This window comes from Plectropomus leopardus, chromosome 23, assembly GCF_008729295.1.
Source record: "Plectropomus leopardus isolate mb chromosome 23, YSFRI_Pleo_2.0, whole genome shotgun sequence".
NCBI classification, from domain to species: domain Eukaryota; kingdom Metazoa; phylum Chordata; class Actinopteri; order Perciformes; family Serranidae; genus Plectropomus; species Plectropomus leopardus.
In genome coordinates, this window is record NC_056485.1 from 20,470,717 (window position 1) to 20,481,795 (window position 11,079).

At 37.6% G+C, this 11,079-nt stretch overlaps 1 protein-coding gene across 1 annotated transcript; it reads left to right on the forward strand.

Annotated features, from left to right (window-relative positions):
- Positions 1-2,393: 2,393 nt before the first annotated feature.
- On the forward strand, positions 2,394-8,330 carry LOC121962483 (protein phosphatase methylesterase 1-like). Its single transcript, XM_042512741.1, has 13 exons — positions 2,394-2,422; positions 3,325-3,514; positions 3,618-3,675; positions 3,909-3,960; positions 4,481-4,635; positions 4,722-4,812; positions 4,966-5,031; positions 5,454-5,577; positions 6,447-6,564; positions 6,718-6,762; positions 7,435-7,499; positions 8,123-8,190; positions 8,309-8,330. The coding sequence occupies exons 1-13, from the start codon at positions 2,394-2,396 to the stop codon at positions 8,328-8,330; spliced, it is 1,083 nt and encodes a 360-aa protein (XP_042368675.1).
- Positions 8,331-11,079: the final 2,749 nt, after the last annotated feature.

An 11,079-nucleotide genomic window follows, 5' to 3' on the forward strand; every position in this document is an offset into this window, starting at 1 on the left:
TGGCCGGGCGGGGGTTGCTTGGCGACGTCAGAGTGAGGTTGAGGTTGAAGTTAGGCTCCAACCCCCAGTTGGCATTGGGATCGGTGTTGCCGACGGTATCCGCAAGTTCCGCCTCCTCTGGAATGGCGCACTCTGATTGGACAACATCCTTCTTGCGTTTCGTAATGTTTGGGGAGGTTTCCATGGCGGTGGTTTTAGACTTTTGTTTGTAGAGTGTCCTCTTCCTTGTTCAAAATTTCTTACCTGATTGGACACGTAGAAAAAAATGATCAGTACAAGTCAACTATAATACCCAAACTAAATACAGTTTAGCAAACCAGTAAAAAGTGATTAATTCGGTATTCATCTATCTGTCATGCTTCTAAAATTAAAGATATATAAAGATACTCTATTTTGTAAAGTCATTTTATACCATCATAGATGGTATTATGACAAAAAAAGAAAATGTTATACCTTCAAACATATATTCTGGCTGCTCAACTCAATAACTGGCAGTTCTGTTTTTTCCGAAAGCTATTTTCTGTCACACAGACGAATCCTCTCGGGATCAGATTTTCCTGCTGTGCACCACACATTCATATTCATGACTTAGATATGTAAAATGTCAGCAATTGTAATAGATGTGCTTCCTCGACTGAATTGAAAATGTGTAAGAATGAACAGTAAAAGTAAACTGCACAGATTGTAAAGTGCTTTAAGATTAAAATGATAGTTTTGGGCTGCACAAAAAAATCTGATCAGTTTATTAAAATTCTTAAAACACTTTATTTTTTAAGGATATTACACATTTAGAGAACCAGAGGGTGCTATCTATCTATCTATCTATCTATCTATATTTCCCAGCACTGTGAAATACCATTACACACTGTATAGTAAATATTTAAATTGATATCATAGGATTAGTGGAACTGCAGTAACAAAAATCACATAGGAGAAAAAAGTACTTAATTTGGAATTAATACTACAAAGCATTACTAAATTATTGCTGGAAAACAACTCACAACAGAAATTTTATTGTAGTCTTAAACTCTTCATGTAGCCTACCTTTTCAGGGTTCACGGACGCCAGCGTTGGTCGGTCAACGGTGTAAATCCGTCATGTTGTCCGACAACCGCTCGCCGAGCAGGAGAAAAAAGCGTTGGCTGTTCCCTCGCTCTCCTCTTCAGTGCTTTTCCAAAGGAAGCATTTATGAATAAATAACAGGAGGAGGGAGAGAAGGAGGAGATCAGCCACTGAGATCATCATCACGTTTTCTCTGCATCATTTTTGGGATTTTGGGATTTTCTCTTCAGTTACTTTCTTGCCCTTTCTTCTATTTTATCGTTCTCGTACTTCTTTTTTTTTAAAAAAACCTACTTGTTTTTTATTCTTGGTCTCTCTCTTTTTGCTGTTAACCATCCTCTTGTATCTCCACCTAATACTTGTTCTCTTTATTCATTAAAAATGACGCAAGGGGTATCAACACAGCAAAAACGTAAAACGGTTAATCGGTCGATCGATTATGTGCAGATTTAACTCTGTCTCCTAGAAATTGCTGCTTTTATGACTAGATGGTTGTGGCAACATAATTGCCGCCTGGGTTTTCAGGTACCAAAACACCAGGCAGGCGTTTCAAGGATTTGGTTGGGAATGAAGGCAGATGTAGAAAGTGCAGGACCTTGACACCGGGTTTACGTCCAAATTTTTTCTTTTTAAATTCAATCTCCAGTGTCTAAGCATTTTTAAGTATTTTGATTTAAGATTTATTCAAGACATTTTAAAGCCAATTAAGGTCTTATTTTTTAGAATGATGGGTTCAAAACCTTTTAAGACTTTTTAAGGATCCATGGGGTCCCTGATACGCTGACAAGTCTTACTCTGACATCTAAGTGAAACATAGTTGATATCATTAGTTAGGCTTTTTCTGCCATGACAAGTTCTCCATGTATTGGTGTAAAACTTTATCAAGGTCAGTGGTAGAAGTATTTATATGAGAGTGAAGTAAGCTTTTTTTCTTTCGAGTAAAAGCTTTAGCTTGAAATTCTCTACCACGGTATGGTAGAAGTTTGTCAAATTTTAACGTAAGTACAGTTGAGTAAAAGCATCTTTTACTGCTGCACTCAGGAAACATCTTCAAACATGAAGCCTCTTTAGATAAGACACATTTCTGTCAGCTGTCTCAGCCAATAGGACGCTGTGAAAGTGATGCTAACTGACAACAACAGCTGACTAGGTATTGTCCGTCAGTGCGTTTGTACTCTCACCACACGGCTTTGTTTTTTACTTGATGGATGTGCAACACAGCGGGAAGTTGTGCAGAGCATTTTAAGGAAACCTGCTTAATTACCTCGCAGAAACACACCGGACTGAAGATAACCAGCTGACATTCGTACGTCTTCCTGCTGAGACGCAGCATGTGGGAGGAGAACTTCGATTCAGAACAGTAAGTCACCTACAAAAACACAATTGGAAAAAATGTTTAGACAAATTAGTGACACAAGAAAGTCAAACGTTTTGAATAAAACTTAATTCTGGTAAACTGCACTCTTAAAGTCAAGTTGGATGTCTGAGATTTATACTTGCTATACTTACGTAAAGCTGAATAAAATTCTGAATGCATTTTGAAATGTTGGGTTTACAGTTGTTTTGGGGGTAATAAAAATTAATCAATTGGCCCTTAAGACCATTGGTGGGCGCACAATGTGTTAAAATTACGTGCTGTAAACAATGATGTGAAGTTAGTTAGTTTAAGTTTACCCACTGCGTTTGAGCCACCGTACCTGGGTGTTTTTCAGTGACCTGCTCCGGCTTTTCCATCGACTTGTGTGTACGTGTTTTAAGCTGAAACGGGATCTTTGTTTTTTAATTTTGTTGTTCAGAAATGTAATATATCTGTGGTTTGCTGAGACAAACTACAATGTGGACTTTTTTGGGGTATTTAGGTTGCCTTATTTCAGGTGGAGCAACGGGCCTTTGTTTTGGGATAACAGGCTGTTTGAGAAATGGGCTTTCCGTCCGATGGGATATTTTCTGGACTAATGGGGCTTCAGAGCTGTGGACGGTCGGATGAACAGGCTGTCCCCAGATGGGTCAAACAAGCATAGATTTTCAACCACAAGACCGCTGTTTGTGTCCTGTTAAACCAAAAGTTGCGTGACTTAATGTATTTAACACCACCACGTAACGCGTGGTTACGAGGTTGTGTCCATTTCACAAATTTCTGACACTAATCTGCGTTAAAAGAGAAACGTCAATCTGCTGCTGTGTCAGTATATTCTTGCTATGAGTTTGTGTAGTAGCATGCAGTACAGTTTGTGTGTTTTTGCGTGTCTACATGTCAACTAGTGAGGTTGGCGGTAAGCTCGACTACTCGCCGGTGTCCTGGCGGGAGTATTTTGACCAGATGGAGAACGTGTTTATAGGACGGGCCGACAGCAGGGACGTGTTCAGGATTTATAAATCAGGACATGATGGACCACTGCTGGTTCTGCTTCATGGAGGAGGACACTCGGCACTGTCCTGGGCCGTCTTCACCGTAAGTGTCTCGTCAGCTTATTAATCGAATGTGTGATTGGTTGATCAATATACGAATAATCCTGAATATCATTTATGTGTCTTGGTGTTTTTCTGTGTTGCAGAAAGTCATCGCCAACAGGGTGACCTGCAGGGTACTTGCCATGGACCTCAGGGGTCACGGTGAGGCAATGTAAAGAAATAAAGAGTAAATAATACGTTTTCCGTAATCCTGATGAAATTATATAAGAAGAACCTAAAAAGGTACTGCTTTGGCAGAGGTAACGACATACATGCAATTTCTGATTGTTGAGAATGTGGATTTTGTTGGTCAGACTAGATAGATGTGGAAAGTCGATTTGCTTTCGCATTAAATGATTTTATCAGTTTGACGTCTTTTCAAAATCTCTTTTAAGGTGACACCCTGGTTCGCCAATCCGACGACTTCTCTACTCAAACCATGTCCAGGTAACAACACGCAGACAGCTCCCATCTGTCCTTTAAACTCAAATTAACAACAATACCCTGCAAGCAGAAGAGGGTAACTCTAAAGGAAAATGCACATAACTGCTAATATCTATAGCGTTTCCATCAATGCTTAAATTGTGCAAACTGAAATTACAAATATAAAAGGCGATAAGCTTGTAAATTTAGAAATAAACTCCCATTTATCACAAATAAGTTTTACGCTCACATGAGGAAGTATTTTAGGTGATTCAAAAGCCATAATTTCCATTCTATTAACGGCTACTGTGGTGCCTGCAGTAGAAATAAAGCTGCTAATGTTTGAACATCCATCGCCATGGTTACTGGGATGTTATCACCAGAGAAGTCGCACAACATCACTCAGTGGACACGCAGTCATCTCGCAATTGTGTTTTATCAACATTTTGAAAATATCGCTTGAGTTTTGCACAAATGTGTAAAGGAAACCCGTCCGACCAGAACTGTTACTGCTACTATCATTTTTCTGCTCCACCCCCCTCAGCGATGTAGCCAATGTGATTGGGGCATGCTACGGTGAGACTCCTCCCCCCATCGTCCTGATTGGCCACGGTGTTGGCGGGGCGATCGCAGTGCATACAGCCAGCAACATGCTGCTACCAACCACTGTGGGCCTGGTGGTGATAGACGTTGTGGAAGGTAAGAGCGTGTTTTTCTTTCTTTCTTTCGTTTAATTGTGTTATTTTTATGTTCACAAAAGTGGACTTCCTATTTGTTTCCTGTAGGCAGTGCGATGGAGGTTCTCCACAGCATACAGAACTTCCTGAAGGGAAGACCCAAGTCCTTCATGTCCATGGATCAAGCTATTGAGTGGAGGTGAGCATTTAAGGTCCAATTTAACTGAAAAAAACACACAGATGATACACTACAGCCCATCTTTAGAGTCGGCTCCACTCCAGAGTGGGGTGATACGTAAGTTCAGCTCTTACCGGGACCACTAACACGTCCTTTTTTTAAACTCCTTTTCAGCGTCAAGAGCGGACAAATCAGAAACCTGGAATCTGCCAGAGTCTCAATGGTCGGTCAGATCAAAAGGTAGGCTGAAGTACGGCCATTTATGAATCGAAAAGACGCCGAAAACTGAACCGTGCCGTTATTTCAAGCCGACTCCATTACTGTAACGCACTTTTTTTTTACTGGTTTACCGAAAAAAATCCACAAAGAGACTTCAGCTGATCCAAAACTCTGCATTTTAGCTGTTAACCAGAACCAAGAGGAGAGAGCACATTAGTCCAGTTTTAGCTTCCTGTAACATTTAGAATTGATTTTAAGGTCCTTCTCCGAACATACAAAGCTCTTAATGGGCCGCGTTACATTGCTAACTCAGTTATTCGTTACTTTAAATTTGAGAATATTAAATGGCTGTTTTAAGAATTCCACTGAAACGCTAGGAGGCTTTTAATTTGAAATTTCCATTATGTTAAACATTATGCTCTTTCTTCTTCCTGTCTGTAAAGATGTGAGGTGGAGGAGGCCGACACTTCGGAGCACGCCGGCCCGGTGACCGACGTGGTCGTCGAAGGTAACGAAGAGTTTTACGATCAGAGCTACGTCAACGACAAGGAAAACGCCGCTTCAGAGGTGAGTCACAGCCAAGGCCGGGGATGAAAACTAATGTTCGGAAACTCCTGGGGTTAAAATAATCTTCTGTTGACTTTTTTAATTATTGCGAACTTTAACCCTTCGAAACCTGGCCAGACATCAGTTTGTCTTGTGCTGCATTTAGACGCCGAAGTATTGAAACCTTTGAAACTGAGCAGAAAGGATTATTTCTCTTCAAAAACATGGGAAAAGATAATGAACAAATTGGAAAAAATTAGTAAAAGCTAACAAGAAAACAACCTGAAAAATTATGTGTCAGAAAAATTATAAACAAAAAACGGGAAATCCTATATTCAAATAATTATGGTTTTTTTTTTTTAAAGATACAAAGAAACAAAAACAAAACAAAGTGGAAAAAGGAGTTGATTTAGAAAAATATACATATATTATAAAATTTATGAGAGAAAATTAGGAAAAATTAGAAAATGAGACAAAATTATGAGAATTAGAAATACATTTCATTTTTTAAAAAAAAAATTTACCCATTTCTTCTTGCATGACTTCTCTGCCAGGCTGCTGCTTTTTTTTTTTTAAAGAAATCAAACTAATTTGGTTTCAAGGGTTCAAAGGTTTAAATACTTGTGAACGGTGTCTGAATGCAGCAACAGAAAGGCAGTGTCAGTCCAGGTTTTAAAGGGTTAAACATCAAAACCTGGAAAACACGCCTACACTCCAACATATATAATAATATTTAATGTGATTCCATTAACTCACAATTATTACTTCCACCACTCAACCCTAACACAGGCAGATAACTTGATTCGTTCTCCTACATCAAACGTCTCAATGTTTTTCTCCTACATTATCATAAAGAGTATTAATTAACCCCTTGTGTATCTGTGCGGTAGAGTGTGTACATGTGGCGTATAGATCTGTCCAAGTCAGAGAAGTACTGGGACGGCTGGTTTAGAGGAACCTCCAACCTCTTCCTGGGCTGCAATCTGCCCAAACTCCTGCTGCTGGCTGGTGAGTTTTTCATAACCTCCGTAAGTCCTTTTAAGGGTAAAAAGTACTACCTGTGTGTGTACTAGCTGTTGCTGAATATTACCTTAAAAAATCAGTCATAATAGTGATAATCGGTAATGTTCGACACTTATGTGAAGCTGCTCCTGTTTGCAGGAATCGACCGGCTGGACAGAGACCTGATGATCGGCCAGATGCAAGGTGAGACGCTGACTCAGCGAACACAGCAGTCACCGTTTTAAAACATTTTGATAAAAAAAAAAGAACATTGCAATTTCTGCAAGAGATGATGTTTTCAGTTCATTTTTATGCGCCGCCTGCTCCCCTCTCATAAATAACAAACAGTCCCTAAGAAAAGCAATTCTTCTTATACCACTGAGCATCGGTACAAACCCGAGCCAAAGACTTTCGGGTGACAGAAAATAGAAATATATCACCTGCAATATGTTGGTCCTCTATAAGGAGGAGGGAGACATGTGCACGATTTGACAGGGCTGATGGGAAATGTAGTTCTGGATAAACTAAACATGTAGAGAAACTCTGGGAGTATTTGACCTTCTGTTGGTGTTTCTAAACTAACTGTGAGGGAAAAGGTGAAGGACGTCTCCACTGCTGCAGAGGCGTCTCTGAGGACACACACAGACACACTCACGTGTACACAAACACACAATCAGTCACACTCAGGTGTACACACACAAACACACACACCTTGAGGCGGCAGTTTCCTCTCCAGAGACAGCTGCTTCTGTCAGTCAACAGCCACGCTGGAAGTGACAGCACAGGAGTGTGTGTGAGAAAACAGCATCTCAGAGTGTGTGTGTGTGTGTGTGTGTGTGTGTGTGTGTGTGTACCTGTGTCTCCGTTTGTCTCCAGGTAAATTCATGATGCAGGTGCTGCCCCCCTGTGGACACGCAGTGCAAGAAGACAAACCAGACAAAGTAAGGCATACTATGCATAATATATCTAAGTACAATTAACCCTTTAGGGCCCGCTTTAATATTACGCACACTCATATTTCTCCGTGCACAAAATGTGCTTTTGAAAATCACGCTATAAAACTATTATGATTTTCTACTTTCACTTTCAATTTTTTAAACATCAGTCCAAATCATAATTATCACATATTCATTAATTCTCAGAACTTTAATTTTAAACTTTAAAAAAAAACAAAAAACAATAAACCATAGGCAATGATTTAAGGAGATTTTTTAATTTTTTAAAAATTTTTTTATGATGATAGTCTGGGATATGTCAATGATTAGCAGCATGGCTGTGGGATCCAAAATGTCAGTTTGAATGGGTTTCAGTGGAGCATGTTTTGACCTGAACAGTCTGAATGTAACTATTTAGTTTCCACAGTGTATTTTAGACTTATTGTAGGAGCTGAGCTGGAAATTCACCGATTCCACTAAAATACACAATCTTGCAAAAATTTAAGCCATATGCATGAACACAGCCAAAATTATAAAAAAAGAAAAGAAGAATAAAAAGTGTGTAAAATGCACCAAACAGTCCCTAAAGGTTAATTAGTTACTGAAATGTTTTGTCTTTGTTTGTGAAGGTCGCTGACGCTGTGGCCTCTTTCCTGCTGAGACACAAGTTTGCTGAAGCCAGAGGTGAAACCAGGAGGTAAAACAGTAGCTGTTTCTTTTTACAACCAGAGAGCACCATTTTATTTCTAATTTTTATTTTTTGTTAACAAAAAATACCTAAAACTCAGAAAAACCTGTCTCCATTCTCTCTACAGCTCCAACTCTTTAACGCAATGAGGTTTGCAGGTAACACATTACTTAAACTCCTTTTATTCTAGTACTGACAGCAGTGCAGAAAGTATTGAGACCTGTTACTAAAGTACAAGTACTAATACCAAACTGTATGTCACAAGAAAAAGTCCTGCTTGATGATGTTTTTCTGTAAGCCAAAGCAGAAGTTAGAGTCTCCCTGGTTCCCTCGTCAAAAAGCCGATGGGATTTTTCCATTTGATTTTGGATCATTGCAAAAAATATAAAGATAATTTTTTTTATTTATTGATGTATTTTATGCCGGAGAATAAAACGTGAAAGTCTCTTCAGCTTGTGAATGTGCATATGTCCTAATCATGACTGCACAACCGAGAAGTACAATATTTCCAAAATGCACATGAAGGCAGCATTTTTTTAGACATCTTACCAAAAACCCAGAGACTCTGAGGCGAGGGAACCGGGGGTGCTAAAATGCTAACTCATTTCTAGGTTTTTGGACCAAATACTGCAAGTTTCAAACACTTTCTCTCGTTCTCAGATTTTCATCCGGACCAGAAAAAAAAGGGGCTCAGTGATTCAGAGACCAATTCAGACCTCCAACAAGTTTTGCCTGCAGTTGTCAGTTTTAGTCCAATTTTTTAAGACAAACTACTGAGTCAAGTCAAAGCACTGAAAGTACATTATTGAACTCAGACAATAATCCTATAGTGCATCGGCTCTGACTTTCTGTGTGCTTAAAAAATCCCAAATTTACTCTTCTGTGGTCAACAATTAAGCTACCAAAGGCTGCAGTAGCCCGGATGAGACAAGGCCACGTTACCACCTTTATTTTTCTTCAAAAAGACACACATTACATATTAGGGATGACAAAAGAAAAAAAACATAAATTCTCAAATAACGTAAAATAATGAGATACTTAAATCAAGAAAAGATGAATCACAGTTATTAATAAGACCCTAAGTTAAGAATCGCAGTCTGCACAAAATACAGTCAAAATTCTTATTATTATTATTCTTATTATTCGTAAAATTTGACTTTCTGAATCCAAATTGAGGTTTAACAAGTAAAAACTAAATAAAAAAAATAAAAATTTTGACACATTTAGTCAACGTCTTATCATTTTTCTTGCTAACGGAAATTAGCTTCCGTTTCGGTCGGTTTAGCTTTCCAGTACTGAAGTAGTATTTATAACATATTAGCTAACGAGAAAACCAAACCGAAACCAACGCTACAGTCAGGTTTTCTTAAAACCTCCATTTAGTTGATTTTAAACATATAATACTTTTATTATTCATGTGTAGCTGCAATTCACACAAATATTGTCATACAGCTCCAGTTTAAAAAAAAAAAAGATTAAAATCAAGTGGCTACTAATTTAGCATTTTGGCTTTAAAAACGGTTGTGGTAAATTAAACAAGCTTATTTTCTGTATGATTTTACCTTACAAAAGCAATAATCATAAATTTACTACTCACCTGGTTTTCAGAGGTTTGTTTCTCTCACCAAACTGAGTCCAAGAAACCTTAAAGAATTCAGTACAAACACAAAATACTTACATTTATATTGCCGTCATCCAACCGAAACAGTTTTCTAGTAAGCAATAAATAAATTAATTGTAGTGCAGTGCATTATTACCAAATGCTTTGCTCAACTATATTTAACTGAGCTCAACAACAGCTGAGTTTTGACTTAAACTTTTGAATTTAAGTAACTACCTAATGCTTAAGATAATAGTAAATGGTAGCTAGTTGAGGATGTAATGAACAACGAATGACAATACGTAAAGTAATAGTTAAATAGACAAAGATCCATGGCATATTACAAAATACTTAAACAACTTACCTCGTTGATTGACTTCTATCTTATTTTTCCGAATAAAAAAAAGCAGTTTTAGTGAAAAAAAATGCCATTCAAATTCAAGTACAACAACTTTTTACATAAATACAGACTGTATGAAAATAGTCTGCACTGCTAAAAATTAAATATGCTCAATAAAAGAGTATGTGATTTAATTTACCTGACTATCCTGATCGAATTAAGACGTTTTCTGTTCGCACACGGAGTGAAACATGCTGACTAAGCTAAAATTCGGACTGTAGTTTTGTTTAACCACTGCTTCTTCTTACAGCTTGTTTTTTTTTCTGTTACTACTAATAAATTATATTAAAATGATTTATTTTAAAATGGTGTTTGTCTGTGTTAGGACATTATTACAAGTACCTGTTGTTCACATACAGTATGTAGCATTAGCGCCCGTACAACAGCGTCACTAACATGACAAAGTACCATGAAAGAGAGTTTGTGCTACCTTCAGAAACTTCCCGAAATGGACTCAATTCACTAAAGAATTTTAAAAAATTGGAGATCGTAATAATGAGGGAAAAAATCCAGTATTTACAAGTTCCAAGTCTACATCTCACACTTATGACTGTTATCATAATTATTTAGAAAATAATACATAATTGCTTATTTTTTGGTAGAAACTGGGCTTATGGAAAATCCAAATCCATTTTCTTACGTATTTTCATCTAGAATCAATTCTGCGGCTACATGAGCATCATCAAGGAATCAATAATTGTTTTCTTGATTTTTAAAAAAAACTATTTTCCACCGACAAACAATTAAAAAACAAAGAAAATTCAGACCATATTAAGCATAAACATGTAGATACAGAATGCAGCATTAATTTAATTTTCATAATTGGAAAAAAACTAAGAAAACTCAAAGAATTTTCCTTGTTTTTCTTTTTTTTTCCAAAGATGACACACAAACACCA